The 23,397-nt window shown below is 49.3% G+C and overlaps 1 protein-coding gene across 1 annotated transcript in view; it reads left to right on the top strand.

Annotated features, from left to right (window-relative positions):
- Nucleotides 1-23,397, top strand: part of UNC13C (unc-13 homolog C) — a 130,796-nt gene that overhangs the window by 78,073 nt on the left and 29,326 nt on the right. Inside the window, exons 13-18 of the mRNA XM_081839403.1 lie at nucleotides 1,144-1,294; nucleotides 4,388-4,456; nucleotides 6,994-7,083; nucleotides 7,743-7,871; nucleotides 11,446-11,579; nucleotides 13,204-13,289. Coding sequence (XP_081695529.1) covers nucleotides 1,144-1,294; nucleotides 4,388-4,456; nucleotides 6,994-7,083; nucleotides 7,743-7,871; nucleotides 11,446-11,579; nucleotides 13,204-13,289 — 659 coding nt within the window. The remainder of the gene's footprint in view (nucleotides 1-1,143; nucleotides 1,295-4,387; nucleotides 4,457-6,993; nucleotides 7,084-7,742; nucleotides 7,872-11,445; nucleotides 11,580-13,203; nucleotides 13,290-23,397) is intronic.

Genomic DNA, 23,397 nt, shown 5'->3' with positions numbered 1-23,397 from the left:
CTGTTCCATTCTTTTCCTTTTTTCTCATTGCTACCACTCCTCGCCCCAGCCCCAGGGAGGAGCAAACCAAGGCACAGCTTTCATGTTGTTGTTTCCAGTTCCCTGCAGCTTCAGCTGGGTTAAGGTGGTCATCCACAGAGCTGCAGCCTGGGAGCGCCAGGCCCCGTTCTTCAGAGAGCAACAGGTTCCAGGGCTCTACAGACAAGTGGTTTGTGCCAGTGTAGTCCAGAAGGCCCAGTTCTGAACATACTTACCTACATGGTATTTAAGAGAGGAGGGTGGGGGGAAAGTAGCTCCCTAGAAGGCGTGAAATTTCAACACCTGGTGCTGACTCAATACAGCTGCGCACTTCTGTTGCTGAAAACGACTGCTCCATGCAAACCAGGAAGTGACTTCTCCAGACAATGGAACAACTCTTTTTTTCTTATCTCCTGGGTGACGCGAATGCCATTAGGCAGTTGAATGTGCAGGTGTACTGCATCCATTTCCCTCCCACCCATCCACCTCTGCCCCAGGAGCTGGCAACCCACGGTATGCCACTGCTGAAAGGTTATGTATTTCAACTCTGGGTAGGAAAGCACAGACAGATTTACAAATTCCTCTCTCTCTCTCTCTCTCTCTCTCTCTCTCTCTCTCTCTCTCTCTCTGTGTGTGTGTGTGTGTGTGTGTGTGTGTATGAAAGAGTGAGAGCGCCTATCTGGTTTAACTGCAATGGAATGTAAAGGATTGCTTTGAAGTCATTTCAGCACCAAGTAGAAAAGGAAACCAACATGCCACTGTCCTGTCCTGTATTTTACCAGAACATAAGTGGCAATCCTATAAGCACACACACACACACACACACCGCATGAAGCTGCTATTGGCACAAAAACAAACAGTTGGAGAGGGCATGGCCAAAAAGCAAAAGGGGAAGGAGGCTCCGCCACTGCCCCATCTCTGCCCACCCAGCATCCTCCAGGAGAAGTTGGGTTTTGACATGCAAGCTGTGAAGGGTCATTCCAAGTCTCTCCAAGTTCAGTTTTGTGGTTTTAAAGACTGTCTTCATTTCACACTGCTCTGGGCATGGTGGATCCCCTGTTCTGCAGCTGGGGCCCCCCATCTCGCTAGCAGAACTTCAGCCTGCCCATCTGGTCTCCCCCCTAGGCATTTCTCCTGCCTGTCTTCCAAGTATATGTGTCCCGGTGTCCCGGCAGTCATGAGCACTCTGCTGGCCAACATTAATGCCTTCTATGCTCACACCACGGCCACCACCAACGTCTCTGCCTCGGACCGATTTGCTGCCACCAACTTTGGGGTAGGTGCTGCTTTCTTCTGCTTCTCCTTGTTTGTTTTCAGTCCAGGTTCCCTCAGGGGAAATGCTCCTTCACTCGCAGTCCCTGAGGCATCAAGACCACCAAGACTTGACTCTGGCTTATATTTCTGTGTCACACTGAAGTGCATCTTTGCAATTTGATCTCCAAGGGTGGAGCTGTATTGTTTTTCTTGTTTGATTTGTGAGTCCCCAGTGTAAGTCTGAATGGTTCTCATCTTTGCCCAGGAGCTCCCCACTCCCTTCTCTTTGTAACATTTGTAACTGAAAACCGTGGCTGCTGCTTCAGGAGCCAACTGAGGGCTGGAACCAGACCAAAAACAAACAAAACAATAAATGAACGGGTAGCTTAAAAGAGAAGAAATAAGACAAAGAACTGCAATGAAATTTGAGCTGGCTGGATCGAAGATGTTATGTGAACACCTTTTATGGGTATTATGCCTTGTTGTGATGTGGATTTTTGTTATTCTCTAAATTAGTCTTGTTGCTCAACACACACACACCAAGTTACTAGCCCTCAGGGTAGTATTTTTTATTTATTTATTTATTTATTTTGTTACGTTCATATCATCCTCCATGGAGCTTAAGGTGGCATTCATGGCTCTCTTCCTCCCCATTTTATCCTCACAACAACCCTGTGAGGTAGGCAAGGCTGAGGTGAGTGCCAGGTCACCCAATGGGCTTTGTGGCTGAGTGGGGATTACACCCCCAGACTCTCAAGGTCTCAGGCCAACACTCCAACCAATATGGCACCACTGCTTCTTCTAGCATAAGGTTAACAGACATTCCCGTTTCCCAGATTTACAAACCCGTCCCCTGACAAAATCCATCTATTTAGTAGGAAGTTGGAAAGTGTCCCCAGATTCATTTTTAAAAATCTGGTAACCTCATTCTAGTAAAAAGAAGAATTGTGCAGACTAGACCAAGAACCCAGCATGTTGGTGGAGTAGCCTTTGGGGCTGGCCACCCAGAACTTCTCTGGCTAAGAAACCAGCTGTGGAAAACGAGAGATGTGTTTTTAAAAGACTGCAAAGGGTCTGATAATAATAATAATAATTTATTATTTATACCCCACCCATCTGGCTGGGTTTCCCCAGCCACTCTGGGCAGCTTCCAACAGAATATTAAAATACAATAATCTATTAAACATTAAAAGCTACCCTAAACAGGGCTGTGTTCAGATGTCTTGTAGTTGTTTGAAGAGAAGAAGAAGAAGAGTTTGGATTTGATATCCCGCCTTTCACTCCCTTTAAGGAGTCTCAAAGCGGCTAACAATCTCCTTTCCCTTCCTCCCCCACAACAAACACTCTGTGAGGTGAGTGGGGCTGAGAGACTTCAGAGAAGTGTGACTAGCCCAAGGTCACCCAGCAGCTGCATGTGGAGGAGCGGAGACATGAACCCGGTTCCCCAGATTACGAGACTACTACTCTTAACCACTACACCACACTGGCTCTCGCCAGTTTGGTAGTTGTTTTTCTCTGGTAGTTGTTTTTCTCTGCCTGGTTCCCTGTAACTAGGCTTCTTGCAGCGAGGGAACGGCCAGAAGGCCCTCGGTGCTGTACCTCAGTGTCCGGGCAGAATGATGGAGGTGGAGACGCTCCTTCAGGTATACTGGGCCGGGGCCATTTAGGGCTTTAAAGGTCAGCACCAACACTTTGAATTGTGCTTGGAAACATACTGGAAGCCAGTGTAGGTCTTTCAAGACCAGTGTTATGTCTGAGCCCCTCCCAGCACTCTTGTTGGCTGGGGGCGGGGGGGGATGAGGGGTGTGACTTCAATCCAAAATAAAACCTCCACAGTCTTCTTTATGTTTCACCCCCAATGATCTCGGATGTGAATAAAGCATTACTTTCAATAACAAGAGAAGAGACTTCAGTGCTCAGCTGCCAGGAACAAAGAGTGACAAGGCTAAGGAAAGGACATCCCCCCTCCCCCCCCCACAAAAGCCAGAAAGTAGAGTGACTCTCTCTCACCCCCAGCACACCCAGACAAATTCTGTGTCATAACTCAGTTCAGCAGGGTTTGGGAGCCTGTAGAAAGCCTTTCTCCCACCTTTGATTTTGCGTGATTTCACGGCCGCCTGGGAGGTTCATTGTAGCTTTTGGAAACAAAAGTCTCACCCGCCACCCCAGTGGCCCAGTCCCCTGTTCCTAACTCCCGTTCCCTCTTGTTCGGAACATGTTTATCTTAATCTCCGCAAGCTAAACTCCTCTCTCCGAAGTTAATGCTAATTTGCCTTTGACGCAAATGCCAATCCAATTTGGCGTTCAACAGATGGATATCAAGCCTGGCCATCAGCAGGGAATGGAGCCCTGAGTTCAGGGACAGCACTTGGCCACTCTTCGTTTCCTAAAATCAAACTCTTCCAAATATCCTGTGGATCAGGAAAACCTAAAAATAGCTGGGGAGGGGGAAAATATTGCATTGGCTTTTATTTAGTTATACAATCAATGTTCACACATCAATTCTGGTACTCTTAAAAAAAAAATACTGGTGACATCAACATTAATATTAGTATTACTATCATTACATTTGTATCCAATCTTTTTTGCAATGAGCTCTAGGCAGCACTCCTAGTTCTTTCTGATTTTATCCTCATGACAATCTGTGTGGTCAGTTGGGCTGAAAAATGCTGCCAGGGATCAAACCCAAGACCTTTTTATGCAAAGCAGGTGCTTAATCACTGGGCTATGCCCCCTGCAAATTAAAATTCTTCTGAAGGGAGCAGTTGTGATTCCTGGGTTTCAGGGGTGGACTAGAGGATCATTGGGAACCCTTCCAGCTCTGCAATTCTACAATTCTATGCAGCAGCCGCAGCAAAGTCCCAGGAGTCCTGGCTTTGTGGAGAGGTGGCTCTGCCTTACAAGTGCTCCAGCCCCCAGCTCCGTTAATTTCCAACCTTGGGCTTTTCTGGATGATGCCTGAAGAACCTCCTTGCTGCTTCTAGCTTTTGCAACCTCTTTAGCAGGAGTCAGAAGGTCAGAGGAGGCAGCCATCTATTTGCACTCAAGAGTGCTGTAGTTGTGACCAAGTCACTATCTTACCTGTAACTCTCTGTGCTGTTGTTTTCCCACGCAGAGAGAAAAGTTCATTAAACTGCTGGATCAGCTGCACAATTCATTGAGGATTGACCTCTCCAAATATAGGGTAGGTACAGCAACCCCCTTTCGCCCACCGTTTTTGTCTGACGTGGGGCTTCTCCTGATAACCTGTTTAGAGCACATTCATCCTGATTTGCTTGCACAAAGCTTCAGACGATTTCTGTGATGTGTGGCCTTTCCTGAGCATTTGTGCTCATTTGCTAGCACCTTCCCATTGACCTGTCAGCGCACCTTTTAATGCATTTCTCCACCATTTTTCAAATTGCAAAAAGTATGCTGTTGTTTTTAAATAGATTTGTCGCACCAGAGATGCAACCAATTGTGTACAACTAAATTCCCAGCCTGTGATGGATGGTGCCTCCAGGGCCCAGTGTTAGAAATTCAGATAGTTTCTCAAATGGCAACTTAAACCAGGGTTACAAGCACCAAAACGGAATGCCTAGTTGCCTTTTGGGGCCAGACAGCTCAAAAGTTGTATTTTTCAGCACGACTTTTTGGTTTCTGAAATTTGTTTTGGTTGTGCAGATAAAATATAATGGGTGGAATTCTACAGGATGTGTTGCTAATGTGTGAAAACAGTCCAGATCCAAGAATCTCCAGGCATGCACCTCTAGACGGTGGAGTTGTCTGGCGCCATCCTGACACCCGGGCATCTTGACTTGGTTGCCAGTGGCCAATTAGCCAGGTGCAAAATGTTCCTGATGACTGGCAAATTTCAAACTGCTGCTCCAGGCCATGTCACTACTTTGTGGGACAGCTTTAGGCACAGGAAAAGAAATGTAGGCCTGTGCAATTAGAGCACTCTGTCACCTTCACATAACTTATCCATTAAAAAATAAATAAGTAGACTTTTGTGGTTAGGAGAGGGCAAGCACTGAAAAGCGTGGGATGAACAAAAGATGAGGGAGCAGAGGCATAAGTTCCCCCACAAGCAAATCAGAAGAAAGCTCAGTAAAGACTAGGCTTCGTCTAACCCCCAGGTAAGCTTTGTGCCCGGCAAATTAGGATGAATGGTCAGTAGGCAGGTCATATGGAGGAAAGGTGAATCCCACAAAGTACAGTATCTTATATGGAGGTTCAGTTCCAAGGGTTCTGCATATATGGCAAAAGGCATATACTCAAACTGCCGCGCCCAGGCATCCCTAGCCTAAAAGCTCTTTTTGCACTCTGCCTTCTGCCTTGCTTGCAGGGCAAAACCTGCTCAGTGTGCTGTCTCCGGAAGGCTAGGAATGCTGGCATGAGATCTCGTGGGAATTCAGAGAAGACTTGCAAAATCTTGTGAGCAGTGTGTTTTTTCTTTAAAAAACAACGTTTAGGGGTACTCTCATTTTGACTCAAGAAAAATCACCATTTTATAGTTCAAATTGGGGGAAATAAATACAGTAAATGGACAAAAGTACAAAGATTCACAAAATGTTTAGGGGTATGCGTACCCCTGCGTACCCCCCACAGGAAAAAAGCACTGCTTGTGAGAGCATCCCAAAACCAGCACCCGAAAAGAAAGGCAGAGAGTTTCACAACTCTTTTCGTGCTGGGAAACCCCGGTGCAAAAAGAGCTTTTAAGTTATCTGCCTTGCTTCCATTTAACTTATGGAATTTCATCCAGCCTTCCTTCAACCATATATATTTGAAATCACTCAAGTTAAATGTGTGAGATGCAACCATGCCGTACTGATAATCTGGAGAAAACCTTGAGTTTAATTCAGTCTGTGCTGGAGAGATGGGCTGAATGGGGGGGGGGGGCACAGACTGACCGAATCTCTCCTGGATGGGCATAGGTGGGGTGTTCCTATCTGCTGTTTAGTGACTTTGGGCACCTGAGCACTGTTTTGGGCACCTGAGCACTGACAGGGACAATACAAATGTCTCTCGGTTTCCCGTCCAAAATTGTGGTGTGGTTTTCTTTGGCACAAAAAAGCAAGATGAGCTTTGTGGAGGGGAGAGAATGGGAAGATTTTGCCTCCTCCCTTGCAATGCTTCTTGCAGAAAAGTCACAGCACGGAGGTGGCAAAATAATGTGCATTGGAGCAAGGAACTCCCAAGGCACATCCAAGCCCTGCTGGCAAAGCTTAAGAATAATAGGGAAGGTTTAAATGACACATCTTGTGTGCATTTGCAAGAGGGTGGTAACTTTTCAAGGCCTGAGAGGGAGACTGTGCATCTTGCACGTGGTGCTTGAGGCAAAGTGCCCTTCCCTGTTTCACCAGCTGCTGGCTCATCCCAGCAGGAAAGAGCTGGTGGTGCAAAGGCATTTTCCCACATTTCCCAGAGGAGGAGAAAGGTTCTCCCCACTTGCCAGCTTGGGTGCTATTTCTCTGCCAAACCCCAACAGGGAGCTGAGAGGAAGCCCTCCCTTGGCCATCTCTGATGTGCCCTGAAGCACAAATCCCGCTTCTTCTCCCAGCGAAGCCATTGCAAGAGCGATGCTTTCCACCATTTCTCATCCTGCTGGCTCCATGCCTGCTTGCTGCCAGAGCGGGGTGTTGACTCCAGGGACACCCGGAGCCTGGCTCTGTTGACTTGCCGGCTGTCAAAACCCCGACGGTTTTGTTCTCTACATTTTCTGTTCTGTTCGCGTGCCAGGATAATTTCCCTGCCACCAGCCCTGAGAGGCTTCAAGACCTGAAATCAACCGTGGATCTGCTAACAAGTATTACGTTTTTCCGCATGAAGGTAATTCCAGCTCTTGTTCTAGACATTTATTTACCATAATGTGCTCCTCGAGACCACCAGGATCAATCTCTCAGTGCTTTGCGGTGGCAGCTGGGGGGGGGTTTCCCTCAGGGAAGGGGGGGGGTTGCTTGATGACTTCAAAATCCTCCACAGAATCTCCCAACTGTGAATCAGGCAAGGGGAGGGGGAGGGAGTGACTCAAAAGAGCTGGTTTGAATGTTTCCCATATAGTAAAATGATGAAATTTAGTATGAGTAAGATGCTGTTTTCTCGTTTGACCAGAAATCATAAACTGTAAAACAGGGGGACATTGTTATTTAGAATGTTCTCGCTCCCTAAGGTTCCTCTGAGTCCACCGTCTTGCCCCCCAAAACCACTCTGGGCCTTGTGCAGGGAGGGGGGCTGCTTCTAAACCCCCTCTCTTCTGATGAAAACAAATTTCCCTGGTGTGTCTCTCCCCCCCCCCCATCACCTTGGAAATTGACAAATAGCATCCTTAAGTTATCATCGCTGAGAGATTCTGGGGTATTGAGGCTTAAAATACTGCCTGCACACCTGGTAAGAGTTGGCCCAGTAATTTGGCAAGAGACAGCTCTGCGGACTTTGAAGCCAGCTGCTGCTTGTACTCTGGCCCATGGATTCTGTGTGATGCTCCTCAGGTTCTGGAACTGCAGAGTCCGCCCCGAGCCAGTGCGGTTGTGAAGGACTGTGTCCGAGCCTGCTTGGATTCCACGTACAAATACATTTTTGACAACTGCTATGAGCTTTACTCTCAGCTTATGGACCAGGTAAGCTTTGGATCCCTTTGCAGCCCCTGCAATCATTTGGCATTGCTGGAAAGCCCTGTTAGCAGAGCTCTCCTCTCACTCCTGCCCAGCCCTGCTTTGAAGGCCCTTTCCAGAGGGTGGCAAGCAAGGGCATTAGCCAGGGTCCCAAGTCCAGCACTGGGCCCATGGCCGCCCAGGCAGTCACTGGGCTCCTAAAATATAGCAAAAGTGGCCCCAAGCGGGCATGTCTAAGGAGGGAGTTCATCCTTCGAGCTGCACCACAAATTATTTACACCCTGCCAATAATCTGGCTGGGTTTGGTCTTGCCCACTTGCACCGTGATGTACAGATCGCTGGAGCCAATTTTATCCTTGACCTGCAAGCCCTGAGCACAAACCACTGCAAGAGAGGGGGGGGAGGGAGAGGGAGAGGGGGGTGGGGGGATGTAAGCTGATAAAACCAGGCCTGACCAATGGTTTCCCCAGCCACTCTGGGCAGCTTACAGCACATATAAAAACATAGTAAAACATCAAACGTTAAAAGCTTCCCAATACAGGGCTATCTTCATATGTCTTCAAAAAGTTATGTAGTTCTTAATCTCTTTGACACCTGATGGGAGGGCATTCCACAGGAAGGGCACCACTGCTGAGAAGGCCCTCTGCCTGGTTCCCTGTAACCTCACAGTGAGGGAACTGCCAGAAGCTGGAGCTGGACCTCAGTGTCCGGGCTGAACCATAGGGGTGGAGAGACTCCTTCAGGTATACAGGGCCAAGGCCGTTTAGGGCTTTTAAGGTCAGCACCAACACTTTGAATTGTGCTCAGAAACATACTGGGGGAAACGGAACCTCATCCACCTAATTTCTCAAGGTTCCTAGGGATGCCTGAAGATGGGCCTCCTCAATGCCATCGCTCAATGAAGGAACTCGCTCTCTACAGAGCAGGAATGAGGGGTGGTTCTGTAGATGTTTGGGTCCCAGATGATGGGCAGTAGCACCAAGTAGGCTTCCTATGAACCAGTATGGGTGGCTGCTGGGATTTGCTGCTGACTACCAGCCTTTCAGATTGATACCTATTGCTCATATCATGGAACTGGGAATGCCGCAGGGTTGAACCACAATCCTCTCCCTCCCATATGCTGGTGGCCTCTGAAATGAAAGGGTCTTGGGGCATGATGAACCACAATAGACTGCACAATAGGAATACCAGTCCTTTAGTGGAGGACCCTCACCTCCATGCGCTGTTTGTGGGGGCATCCCACCCTCCCGCTGCTCCAGTCAGACCCCGAGGCTGGATGAAGCTGCCTCTCTCACACTCTCACTGCTGGTTCCAGCAAGCTACGGTCTGCCTCATCCCAACCTGGCTTGCAATGAAATCACTGCAATAAAAGTGGAAATTGACCATATTCCTTCCTCTCACCCTTCTAAAAGGAGGAATAATAGAGGGCAATAAAGGGACAGGCAGCCAAATTGCCAACAACCAAGATGTGATCAATTAAATGAGCATTGTAACAGTAAAAGTGTCCCTTGCCTTTATGGAAGAAGAAATCGTGAAGGTTGCTCTTTGACTGAAGTCTGCAATTGGAATCCTTTTTTTAATGGCATCACCCAGGGATTGGCTTGTCTCTCACTTAACCAGTAAAAGAAGCCAGCGCTTGTTCCTTCCTTCCTTTCCTGGCAACAGTTACCTCTTTACAAGCACAATGCATGTGGTTCAGTTACCTCTTGGATGAACCTGAAGGGGCCTGGTGCTCAGAACTGTCATTACAACCGGCTGCTTCTGACGCATAGCAAGAATTCAGTCATTGATGCAAAACAATGATAGCCCTTATCACCTATGAGTTGCCTCTGCCTGCCTTTATAGCCATCATTTTTCTCCCAGCTAATCTCTGAATGACATTCGGACACATTCCACAGTCACCTTCGCCATCAACTCGTGTTTACAAGGATCCAAGCAGCTCAGGCTGCGTGCCTCTTTGTGGATGTTAAAACAAAGGCAATATTTTGGAGTCTGAACCTTGTTTGGCATGAAAAAAAGTACACCCAAGAGCTCAGACAAATAGCTTGCTTTGAGCAGTGCTTTTCATGTCTAACTTTGGGTACATCCGGAGCAATTAGAATCAGCATTACTCATGAGTAAGATGCAAACGAGGCCCATGTGTGTGAAATAAGGGAAGTATGTGACCTGCTAAAGTTCCCCAAGAGCAAAGGTAGCAGCGGTGGCAGCAGCAGCAGCAGCAGCAGCAACAACAACAACAACATTGGGAGGTCTTTCAGCAGCACCAGAAATCCTGGCAGAACGTTCCTTCTGAGAACAATCAGGGCAGCATGAAAGGGTCTGTATCCAGAGACTCCACAGGGTCCCAGGGCTTCCCCAACTCTTTTCAGCTGACTTGCCCTTCAGTTTTCTTTTGCTGGTTTTAACATTTGTTACTTGCCATAAGTGCTGAGTAGCTGCAACCTTTGCCAGACAGTGAAGCTGGATTCCAAGCAGCTGGAGGAGGTCTGGAGAGCACCCTGCTTTCCTTTTTCCAGGGAACACCCAAAATGGCTCACAGCATAAAGGAAAACGATCAATGCAACAGTATTGAAATAACAGCCCATGTGATTGCGCTCTCAGTAGTTCAACCGCTTTTCATGAGGCACCCCTGAAGTGATTTACAATATAATAACGCATATGAAACAATAGCATGTAAATTGCATTTCCATAACAACTTTTAAAAATAGATATAATTTTTTAAATTTACTTAAAAATTTAATTTTTGTAAAAATGGTTTAAAACAACAGCACAGAGATAAAATCACAGGATGGATGCTTGAGTCTGGAATTTCCTCCTTTGGTCCCTGGCTTTTTCCAGGGATGTTGTTACTGCGCTGTCCTCCTGTCCTTTTCTTGATCTGAATTGTGGTGTTTTCCTTTTTGGTTCTGCTGTCAAAGGCAGCCTTCAAGGGCATCTATCACTTTTAATCAAAAGCATCTTCTTGCCGGCCCAGTCCATTTTAATGCTTCCTGTTCAGTGCGGCTGAGGCCTTGGCGATTAATAGCCCCTTAATGGCAGTGCTGGTTCCCAGGGGAAACCAGTAACTAAAACCCACCATCACTGCCTGGAGGAGGCAGCAGTGGCCCAGCTGTGCCATAAGCGCCTGGCCTCAGCAGTTGCCTGGCTGAACAGCTCCTTGCACCTCCAGCCGTGCTGCAGCCATCACTGGGATCAGCTTTGACTAGCAACCGGCTGCCTGGCTTGCACTTGTGTCTTCTAAGGGAGAGCTGTGCCTAGAGAGAGGGATGTCTGAGGAATTGCTCTGCAGAGCATAATTGGGAGAGGCACTGCTCAGACCAACCATTGGCACCGCAGGCAGTCAGGGTGGGTGTGCGTGTGGCCAAGGAGGGCAGTGCAGTGCTCAGCCTCGGCTCTCTTGCCTTCCCAGAGGAGGCCTTTGTTGACTTCAGCAATGAGGAGATGCAAAGAGGCAGGCACTTCCAGCAATCCTGGGAAAGCCTGTTTTGCAGGGCTTTTTCTGCATCCTGCTTTTAGTGAAAGGGGGGGGAGACAGTGTTAATAGAATGGACTCTTTCTCCTTTCCTTTTCCCGGTAACAGGGTAAAAAGCAAGATATTCCTCGGGAGGAACAGGGTCCAACTACTAAGAATCTGGATTTTTGGACGCAGCTCATTACCCTCATGGTTACCATCATTGATGAAGACAAGATGGCCTACACTCCTGTCTTGAACCAGTAAGAAGGGGGGGGGGGGTAGACAGACATTTCACAAGGCCTGCTGTGAGGTCACCCGTAAAACACTGCTAGGAATAATGAGCAGCTGAAAAGTTGTCTTTCCACTGTGGCATTTTTGGCTCCTTTTTAAATATTTTGTTCACATCTGTAGATCTTAGGATGCTTGACTTTCTGTGGCAGAGACCCTACTTTGCTGTATCCTTCCCCCTTCCAAAAAAAACCACCACCCCACTACAAATGGTCATTAAGGAAGGAAAGCAGTGCTACTAGTTCAGTAGACCAGGCACAGGAATTGTGGTTGCAGGTAGGCAACCCACAGCCCAGGAGTGGCCACTGTGTGGAGTAGCCACAGCAGCCACCATTGTTAAAGTCAGGTGGCCCCAGGTCAAGAGCTAGCCTGATAGCACCTGCTGACAAAACCACCCTCCCTTATGCTGATTTCCTTTGGGGAGTCAGTGCGAGGGCAGCCCTGCCCTGGCTGGCAATCTTCCCCACCTTTGCACTTCCCAGGCCCTGGGTATTAAGGTAAACAAATAAAGAGGATATTTTTAAAATGCCAAATTTGCATAGCTCTCCTGAAAGCAAAATAATCCGGAAAAGCTTATCTAGCAGTGAGCTATGGGAAACGCATTAAGAGCTCATTCTTGCCCACCCCATGGAGCTGGCATTGCCCTGACCAGCCTTGCAAAATCAAGAGCTGAGCATCTTTGGGCAAAGCTGAGGGGCTGCTGATGAGCTAGGCCTGACCCCAGCACCCTGCTGAAGCTCACTCAGGACCCTTTCCTAACAGTTCTGGTTGTCAGAATTGAGCTTCCTTCTGGCTTAAAGCCGTTCCTGCTTTCCTTGGGGGGCACCAGCCCCACCAGCCCCACTGCTGCCCCTCCAGCTTCTCCCTGAGCTCTTATTTCAATAGGAGCCCTCCCCAAAAGGGGACACGCTCCTCCATGCAACCTCCAAATGAATACTGTACGGACTGTTGCCCACCCACAGCTCCAACAGTTCCAATCCTGCCATCCCAGTCCAGTGGGCCTTTATGGGCCCAGAGGTTCAGAGGAACGTCGTAGAGCCTCCCTCCATCTCATCCGTGGAAGGGATAGTTCTGTGCAGACAAAGTGAAAGTGAACAGGTCCTCTTGCTTCACTTCTTATTTTAGTTATGTGTTTGTGGGGTGGGGGGACTGCCACTCCTTTAATTTATGTATATGATGGGAAGGCGGCCCTCTCAGTTGTTAAGTTTTTCCCACGTACAGGGCTGGTTTGCCCAGAGGAATGACCCCTCCCCATGGACGTAGCCAGAATTTTTGTTGGGGTGGCAAGCCTTTTCTTAATGGGGGCAGGCCTCTTGTTGGGGGGGCAGAATCTCAGTTAGCTATGTATTTTTATTTCATTTTATTGATTTACGGGGAGCAGCTGCCCCTCCCTGCCCCCCCCACTCCCGCGACCCTTTCCCACGTACAGCGAGTGCCATGGGGAAATCTAAGGGACAGTGCAAGCCAGGGGGGAGCACCACTATGTTCCAACCCCTTCCCTTTGAGGGGTGTCTAGGGCTGAAGGGTGCCACTATGGCTCATGCCACCCTTGCCAGCAGGAGAACTGACGACGCCCCTCCGGTTGCTTTCTTCCAGGTTCCCTCAAGAGCTGAACATGGGCAAAGTCAGTTCAGAGATCATGTGGACCCTTTTTGCGCAGGACATGAAATACGCCTTGGAAGGTAGGGGGTGCAGATGCTCCCTAGCAGAGCAGGGGGATATTTCTATGTGGAGCAGCAGGTGGGATTGTGGGGATGTGGGGTGTTCGCAGGAATGACCCAGCAAAGAAAATGGTACATTTAGTATTAACCAGTGTGGAGAGCTGGCCGGTCAAAACATCTTCATCCCCAGAAGCATTTGCCAGTGTAATAAAAGTGGTGAGTCTTTAGAGTTCTCCACAAAAAAGCAATGCAAGAGTAGAAAATATTCTTCCTGGAGCATCATGCAGTGGCATAGCGTGGGTTGTCAGCACCCGGGGCAAGGCAAGTAATTTGCGCCCCCTAACCCGTGGATTTGCGTCCCCTAACCCGTGGATTTGCGCCCCCTAACCCTAACCCCCAGATGTTGCGCCCGGTGTGGCCGGGCCCCCCTGCACCCCCCACGCTACGCCACTGGCATCATGGGTGTTTGACGAAATAAGTCTTTGGCTGTTCACACTACATTTGGCCACATGAATTGGATTTATGTGCAGCTGAGAGGATGATTCCTTCCATCATTGTCCTCTACTTTGAGAAGCTGGCCTTGCATCCCTTTCCTGTGGCATTTCCAGGATTTGAACCATGGCAGCATCAGGAAGCCAGGGTGGAGGGCTCATGACCTTGATGGGATGGGGAGCTGCTGCTGCTGCTGCCACCTGTGCCACACACACACACCCCACTGGCCCGTTGGTGCCAAAAACATAGGGTGTCCTGTGTGGCCCCACGTCCTAGGACAGACTTGGCCACTGGCACATGAGCCTTGCCACACTCCAGAGGCGAAGGCAAATGAGTAAACGGAAGAGGCTTGGTTGCCATGGTCACCCAGAAGGCCGGAAATCATAACTAGGGTTTGTGTGTGTGGACTGGCAACAACCCTTTGCCTTCCATCTGCCCAAAGCAAGATCACTGGGACACAGACTTCCCTTGGCCCACCACAGAGCATGTTCTGAACCTCTTTTCCCTCCTGCCTGCTGTTAATCTTCCAGCGGAGAGCCTGGCAGGGATCGCTATGGGTTAACTAAGCAACCGCTGAGGGCTGCATGGCTGGCTTTTCCCCTGAAACACTTGACAGAGTGAGCGTCAACATGAGGCAGCGACCCCCTCCCAGCTGAGGCACATGGAAATGCACACAGGGGATAAAGAAAGGAGGACATAGGCAGAATGGCAGAGGCAGTGGCAGAACCATGGTGGGAGGGTGGCCGGGGGCATCCAGACCAGAAATGACCACCTCTACGCATCTGGCTTTGATGAGAAATCAACTCACTTCACATTCAGAGCGGCAGAAAATGGCTTCCCACTGAGCTGTTCAGCAGCAATATTTTCCTGGAGCTTGAGAGCTACCTTGATAAAAGCTACTTTTAAAGAGACAAGACTAAGAGCTTGGCTACAGGGCTGCGAAATGCAACAGCGTTAACCCAAGGGTGCGTGACTGCTTGGGTTTTCAATTAAGAAAATGTGGCTTGAGTGACCAAGTTGCTTTTTGGACCACAACTGCCATGCACTGCAGTCAGCAGAATTGTAGGGTGCTGGAGCTGATGGGAATTATAGTCTAAAACTATAATTTATTGGAGAGCCAGTGTGGTGTAGTGGTTAAGAGAGGTGGACTTGTAATCTGGTGAACCGGGTTCACGTCTCCGCTCCTCCACATGCAGCTGCTGGGTGACCTTGGGCTAGTCACACTTCTCTGAAGTCTCTCAGCCCCACTCACCTCACAGAGTGTTTGTTGTGGGGAGGAAGGGAAAGGAGATTGTTAGCCGCTTTGAGACTCCTTAAGGGGAATGAAAGGTAGGATATCAAGTCCAAACTCTTCTTCTTCTAAAGCATGGGGGGCATAGGTGCCAACTCCCTTGGTGCCCAAGCACCAACAAAATTCCCCACGAAGGAGCCAGGCACCCACAAAATTCGGTGCCAGGGCCATGCACGCTGCATGGCAGCCACGGTCGCGGGTCCAAGTTGGCACCCCTGATTGGGCGGCGGGTTGGCTTAGAATTAACCGAAATGCTCAGCATCTCTGCTAAGAATGCAAATTCTCTTTCCAGTGTCAGTGCTGGAAAGCCCTGTCCTGCTCCATTCTCCCACTGCTGTGGCTTCTTGGTCCACTGACCCCCCTCCCACCCCCTCCCCAACCCAATGAAACCCCTGCTTCCCCTCCCTCACTTGCTGCCGTTGAGTGTCCTGATATCACCACACAGGAGTGGCCAGGATCAGGCAAGGGGGCGTGAACTTGGCCAGGGCTTCTCAAAAGTCAGTCCCCCAAGAGGGTAGGGTTCTCTTTGAAACCTCCCAAGACATATAAGCGAAGGCACCCAGTGCTGCTTCAGAGCATTGTTAATCCTAATTCTAATACTACTTGCTGAATGAAACTATTGGAAGGCAAATTAAATTTTAATGTGGAATAAAGGAAGGCATTGCACCTACAGTATAAAAAAGCAAGACTGGGATGGATGGGAAACATGCCTGGGAGAGGGATGTATTTCTGCTCCATCCACTCCAGTGTTTCTGCCCAGCAATCCAATGATGTATGTGAAAGGCTATTATTTTGGGTAGACCTGAATTGTCCATGATTCAGAGAGGAGCCACATGGCCTCAGAAAGGCCCAACGCAAGGATGCCATTGCTTTCTAACCTATTTTCTCCAACGTTGTGGGTTGTGGCACATTGTTATCTCCTGCTCTTAGCGGCGTAAGACCTTAATGCTGCTTTAGCCCAGAGAGCTGCTGATGTTCTGCCTGGCAACAGATGTTGCCCCAACAACACGACGCTTCCATGGCCACCTGACTTCACGAGGCTGGATCTGGGGATTAGGAGGAGGAAGGTTGCCGTCCTGGGGCTGCCTTGCTGCTGCTGCTGCTGCAGCCTCCTTAAGCAAGGGAGAGGGCACATCTCTTTATGCGCAGCTGGGCTTCCTGTGCATTTCAAACTGTGGAAAGGGGGGGGGGCGGTAAGGTAAGATTAGCATTGCTTCACTGTTGCTGGACAAAAGCCCTTCAGCCTGCAGCTTTTGGCCCCGATGCCTGAATTCTTTGCTGAATCAAAGAATGCCCTCCCTAAACATAATTTGCCTTCCAGAGAGAAGGCAGCCTTAGAACCCTTCCCCTCCCGTGCTAGTTTGAATAGGCAAACTAGCATGTTTTTACATGGGGGAGCATTCAAACATAGATTCCACCAGCAGCAACAGAGATTTCAATGAAGGCTGTTGAGCAGAAGCTGAGAGAGAGAGAGAGAGAGAGAGAGAGAGAGAGAGAGAGAGAGAGAGAGAGAGAAGTGCCCCCAGACTGTTGTGGTGAGGTCTCTGCCCCCAGCCCCCAGCCCAGAGCTCTTTCCCGCTCCCTGCCCACTTTTGAAGAATGCTCTGGACCCAGCCACAGCCAGCCTTGCGCCCCTGTCTCTCCTGCTTTGAAGACTGTCATAAGGAGCCCAGGGATCCCAGGCAATCCTTCTCCTCTCTCTGTCCCAACCAGCTGGCCATTGCTGGTGACAAGAAGAGGCTGAGCCAGCCGGAACACCCCGTCCACCAATGCACTTGGGCAGCTCCTGTGGCTTTGTCACCAGAGATGAACACATGTTGAGTCCTGGCTGGTGGAGGCTCCCAAAGGCCAGGCCAGGCCAGGCGCTTGAGCTGGGAAGCTCTGCGCCCTTTGCCATCCTCTTCCCCTTCATAGAGATGCCTTGTTATTTTAAGCAAAGATATAAAACTTGGCAGCTTGTCACAATTGGTCTCTGGCCTTTGCTGCCATGCCCTGAGGGGACTGTTTCCAACAAAGCCTTTTGGAGTCTGGTGCAGGCAAGGGCGAGCCCCAACCCCACCAGAATACAGACTCCCTAGATCAGGGGTCAGCAAACTTTTTCAGCAGGGGGCCGGTCCACTGTCCCTCAGACCTTGTGGGGGGGCCGGATTATATGGGCAGGGGGGAATGAACGAATTCCTATGCCCCACAAATAACCCAGAGATGCATTTTAAATAAAAGCACACATTCTACTCATGTAAAAACACGCTGATTCCCAGACCGTCCACGGGCCGGATTGAGAAGGCGAATGGGCCGGATCTGGCCCCCGGGCCTTAGTTTGCCTACCCAAGTCCTAGATGAAGAGTAAGAAGAGAAACGGGGACATCCATTGCAGGCGCAAAAACGGCCTCCACTCTGCCACCGATTGCGGCCTGAATGAGCCCTGCTTTGAGGCCTTGCGGCTTTGGGCATCGCCTCATTCTCTGTGCAGCCGGAGACAGTACCAGTGTCCGACAAACCGGCAGCCATTCCACTTTGCAAGGCTCAGGGAAGGAGGAAGGAGCCTTTGCAGGCCGGCTGCTCTGCATGGGTTTTGGCCATGGGTGAACTCCTTCATGGGTGTCTGGGCGATGGTCACCAGCCTCCTTCTGTGCTCCAGAGTTGCACCATGAAGAGTCAGCGCTGGCAGAGAACAGCTGATCTACATCTGGGCCGTTTGTCTCTGCCTGTCGAGGCAGACAGGGAGTCATCATGATGATGAAGTGGGTCTCGTGTTCGCCTCGCAGCCAAGCCTGTTGCTAGAAGCCTGAGAGATGCTGCGTCCCTTGAGGAACATGTGCAAAAACATCCTGCTGGCAGTCATCGGGGTGAGGAGCCTGAAAAATAATATGGGAAAGTAGAGTTTCTACCTCTGTGCAGCATTACCACATGAAGAGGGGCTTAGGGCCCAAGAAACACCCACTCCCCACAGCTACCCTGAGATGGTTGTGGCAGTTTGTCTGGATGTGGCATCTGAGATGGGGTGTTTTATCTCATCTGAGCCCAGGTGTCAGTGGAGCTAGTAAGTTCCACCCCAATCTGCCGTTAGCCCTGGAGAATTCAGAGCAGCCTTTCCCCCATTACAGACCAGAGCTGGGGGAAGGGAAGACATCCGAGAGGCGCCATTTAAATACAAAATCTCTGAAGCAATAGGCAGGGGCGGATTTTGGTATTATGGCACCCTGAGCAAAGACAAAATATGGCATCTCTCTAAATATTTCCTATTTTCACAATAATTCCTTTTTATACTGTTGTTTTTTAATGGATCTTCTCAGTAAGTTCCTACGTAAATACAGGTGGTGGTGGTGTTATTTTGCACCCCCTTGGCTTGAAGCCCTGTGTGTGGGAACTGCCCTAACTCTGGTGCTGCAATAGCAACCAGCAGAAGATATTTCAGTTTAGATACTTCCCTTCAAATCCCATCAGAATTGGAACTATTTTATTTGCTAGTAATTGAAGCACATGCTTGATTATTATTTTATTTTTATTTTTATTTGTTTTTATCCGACCTTTTCTCCAAACAGCTCAAGGTGACATACATGGCTTTTTCCCTCCCCATTAAGTGGGGATTTCAACCCTGGTCTCTCAAGTCCTCATCAACACTGTTAACCACTACACAACACTGGCTTAGGCAGGGCTCTCCATTTCCATTATATTTCTAAGTGGAAGCGGGTAGTCTTGTTTACACACATTTTCTGATATCCTTCCCAAAATGACAGATTGGTTTTTTTCATTTTGGAACAAAAAAATGCCTCCTCTTTGAAGGAGGAAAACAGGCACAAATAAACAACGTTGGCACCGGAGAAGGGCAGAGGGAGTCTTGCCAGTCACCTTGAGAGTTTGGATGCAGATGGATTGTGTCCTTGCGCTTTTCTTCCAGAAGACTTGAAGGCTTCTTTGGAACTTGGTTGTCATGGAGACCTTCCAAGCCATTTGATGGAGGGACAATCCATTTGGCACTTGCCATGTTGTTGCTGGAAGCAGAGAAAGAAAAAAACCACTCCTTGGTGGCCAATTTCACACCTAGATAGGGGGCACCGTGCTGGGTGCCATCCAGTTCACAGTGAGGGGGTGCTGCAAATTATTCTGGCATGGGGCATGGGGGCAGGGAGAGCTTTTTAAGCCAAAGGACCGCATTCCCTCTTGGTCAACCTTCCAAAGGCCGTATGCCAGTGGGGAACTGGGACGGAGACAAACACAGGTTAGGCCAAACACAGACTAGGCAGAGCAATGAATGTGACTCAAAACTTTGTACTGTAGGCTACATCCTGTCCACACAAAAGTTCTGGGGTTTCTGTGTACACACACACACACACACACACACACACACACACACACACACTTTTCCAAGCAAGCAAGAGGCATGATCCTTGCTCACAGACACATTCCAGATCAGCAAAATTATCCCAGGAGGTGTTAGTGATGGGTGGGGCCTGGAGATAAGGGGTGTAGTCTAAGGAGAGCTTCGGGGGCCAAATACTCCTATCTGGCCCCCGAAGACAGGATAGAAGAGAGCGTTCAAGGGGCAGGGGCCTGAGGTTCCCCCTTCCCTGCACTTTAATTGCTCATTTGTTCCCCTGCATTGTTCATAAGGGGCAGTGGAAGAAGCTCAGCTCTCCTGCCCTGCTCCTCAAGAGAAGCTTGAGGAGGATCCACTTGTGTGGCAGCCCCAGCTGGGAGAATGACAACAGGCTCAAACTTGGGAAGCTCTTTCACCAGGGAGTCCCCAGTGGCTCTCTTGATCAGCAGGCTCCTCTCTCACAGGTGCGTCCTGCACAACCTCAAAATTGCCACTGCCTGCTTTTTCTTAGGACAGATGGGGTCCAAAGCCTCTTTCAGGCAGGGGGTGGATCAAGGCATACCTGGGAGGCTGCAGAACATTCACTTCAGCGCTGGGACCATTTAGCGGAATGCAGAGAGTGGCTGCTGGCAGAAGCTGCTCATAGAATTGTAGAGATGGAAGGGACCTCCGGGGTCAACTGGTCTAACCCCCTGAAATTCAGGAATCTTTTACCCAAAGTGACTCTCATGCTCCACTGACTGAGCTATCCCAGGTCTGCCTTGGGCTGCTGCCACCAGACAACACTCAGGCCTCATCCTGTCCTATGGCTGTTAAACCTAAGTGGCAAGAAGCGGGGGGAGAACGAAAGAGTCCTTTGAGCATAAACAAGGACCTCCTCAGCAAGCGAAGCCACTGCTGGAGCTGTGCCCGCCTATCTTGGCCAGGGTGCTTTTGAACAAGGCTGGTATGTTTAATTGGCTGTAGTTGGCATCAATATTTTGTTCTGGCAGAGCAATGAAGTTTTGCATAATGTGAACGCTGCAGAGGAGATAGACTTACCCATGCGCCTGGCTCCAAAGGTTTTGCAGGACGTGCCTCCTGTCCCTTCTGCCAGGGTCTTGAGTTTGGCTCAGGAAAGGGGCTTCCCAACTGGCCCCCCTCCCTGAGGCCAAAAAAGAGACCAGTGCCAGCCCTGGAGGGTTGTTGTCGCCTGTTGCACCACTTGTGAGTGCAACAAGTGGTGCAACAGGCGGTGCAAGAGCAGCTGAGGAGGCGGCAATAGTTGCCCTCAAGCGAGCATCCCATTATGGGCCACTGTGGGAGAACTGGAGACTGTATGAGCTCAATGTTAGAATTCCTGTTCCGTGATTGCAGTCATGGGATTGTTGTCTTTCACATGACGGTATATGTTTTGACTCCACAAAGTGGGAAGTGACGGAGACAGGATGTTTGTGTTACTGTGTTCTGTTGAATTGGAACTATTGTCCTTTGTTCTTTCTCTCTTTGCTGTCTGATGCTAGAGAGAGAGGGAGCCATGCTGCAGTGCTCCGTGTGTGTTTATATGTAAATAAAGTAGATTAGCCACAATGCAGAGTTGCTGAGTTCTGTTACGCAAACTGTGAGCACTCTGTGGATCCCTAAGTGTGCCAATGTCTGTTGGCATCGGTCGCTATGCTGTTCGGGCAGAAGAAAGCTTTTGAAGCTCCCGAACGAACGACCAGGAGGGAGGGAACATGCCAGTCGGACATGTGTCTCTGCCAGGGTCCTACTCGAGAGTAGGACAAGCTCCTGTTACTCCCCCTCCCCCCTCCCCCGATCCAGGAAGGCTCTCATCTTGCTCTTCCATTCATTTACTGCATTTAACCATATTAGCAGTGATGGAAGGTGGTTCAACTGTTGCAATACAATTAACAACAACAACAACACCCCACCAATCTGGCTGGGTTCCAACACATATAAAAACATACAAAAATATCAAATATTTAAAAATTTCCCAATACTTCCCGATAAATAAATATCCTGCAGTTTATTTTTATTGTCAGCTATGCAGCCATTTACCTGGACAGAAATTGAACCGGCCATTCCTAGCTACGTACCTTGGTAGGAAAATGGATTTTGCTCGTAAATAAGTTTGCAATGCAAGAACTTCACCCAGATCTTTCCCCAAGGAGAAATGTGGGTGGCTGTTGACTTGGAACTGTATGTGCCGTGTTTCTCCTGAAGCAATTGTTAACAAAGTTTGCCACTCTTAATTAGAACTTCAGCCTGCAGGTCTGCAAAGGACAAAATTGCTGGAGAAAAAAAGTCGATCCAAAAGGACAGAGCTGTTTTGGAAGTGAGAAATTGAACCGCCTGGACATCTGTCTTCATCAAGCAGAGCTTTTGGCATCTCACTACCTGAATTGAAAAAGCTTCTCTGGAAATGAGCAATAGGAGCATTGTACACACACACCAAATGAAATGCACGTTCTGGAGGAAAACCAACACATTAGCAACCACACCACAGACCTTATTTACATACGGATTGCATTAGGGGCACAGATCCTTTATCATCATTTGCAAGGTGACACCTTTTGAAAGCGATCTGAGTTCTAGTGGGCCCCATCCGAAGAGCTGCACGGCACCACCCTCCTGTTCCTTCTTTCCTGGAAGCAGCCTTGATGGAGTGGCGAAGAAGAAGAAGAAGAAGAAGAAGAAGAAGAAGAGGAGGAGGAGGAGGAGGGGGAGGAGGAGGAGGGGGAAGAGGAGGAGGGGGAGGAGGAGGAGGAGGAGGAGTTTGGATTTGATATCCCGCTTTATCACTACCCAAAGGTGTCTCAAAGGAGAATGTTAGCCGCTTTGAGACTCCTTAAAGGGAGTGAAAGGCAGGATATCAAATCCAAACTCTTCTTCTTCTTCTAACAATCTCTTTTCCCTTCCTCCACCACAAAAAACACTCTGTGAAGTGAGTGGGGCTGAGAGACTTCAGAGAAGTGTGACTAGCCCAAGGTCACCCAGCAACTGCATGTGGAGGAGCGGAGATGCGAACCCGGTTCCCCAGATTACGACTCTGCCACTCTTAACCACTACACCACACTGGCTCTCAGTGTGAGGCAGGACCTGAGCACAGGAGATGCTTGCATTGATTGGATCAAGCTGAACAGAGCCTCTTTAGATGCACCAGCAAGCACATAGGCTGACTCAAAGGTCACTCTTGCCACTGCCCCGCCCACTGGCCCAGGGAAAAACAAATCTTGCATGGCAAGTCTCTTATGAGCAGGCAGGTGGGGCCACTCAGAGCTGAGTCGGCATTTACTTGCAGGGTATGGTTTGGTTTCTAGACCCTTCCCCAGAGTCCAAGGGGCTCAGGACCAAGAGCACAGGGCTTATCCACACTCCTGCTTGTCCCATGCCTAGAAAGCTCGAGCCCAAACTATTTTCTGCTTGACGCATGCTTTCTTGGTACAGGTCCGAGGGGTTTTCCCCTTGTCCCATTGCTTTCCCAGGGAAAATCCACTCTTCAGCTCTAAACTGGAACCAACAGCAATCCATGGCAACCCCAAATTGCTGCTTGCTCCGATTGAATGCTAAAGAGCAGTTCTCCCTAGGGGAAAACAGCGGGGCAAGAGGAATAAGCCAACTGTCATGGATGCTTTAGTTGAGATTCCTGCATTGCAGGGGGTTGGACTAGACCCTCAGGGTATCATCTGACTCTAGAGTTCTATGATTCCTAATCCACAGCACAGTAAAGCAGACCCATTGCAGCCAGCTCTGATCTTGCAGCTCTTATGAGAAAGATTCTGCCTTAGGCTTTGGCGAGTCTCCAGGGTGGACTCAGGGAGTCCATAAGAAGGCCTCTCTTGGTGACCTTGTGGCACACGCCAGACACACACAGGTTTCTCTCCCCTCTCCTGAGCTTAAGCAGGCTGCCCGTCAGAGAGGGAGACCTCTTGACGGCTGCCTCAGCCTCCTGGCATTGACTTGGCTCGCTTACTTGAGTCCTCTCTGGCTGTTGGGAATATAGGAAGCTGCCTTATCCCGAGTCAGACAGTTGGTTCTTCTAGCTC

The sequence above is a fragment of the Podarcis erhardii genome (genome assembly GCF_964252035.2).
Source record: "Podarcis erhardii genome assembly, chromosome: 14".
NCBI lineage: Eukaryota > Metazoa > Chordata > Lepidosauria > Squamata > Lacertidae > Podarcis > Podarcis erhardii.
This window is presented reverse-complemented; position numbering and strand designations above follow the sequence as displayed.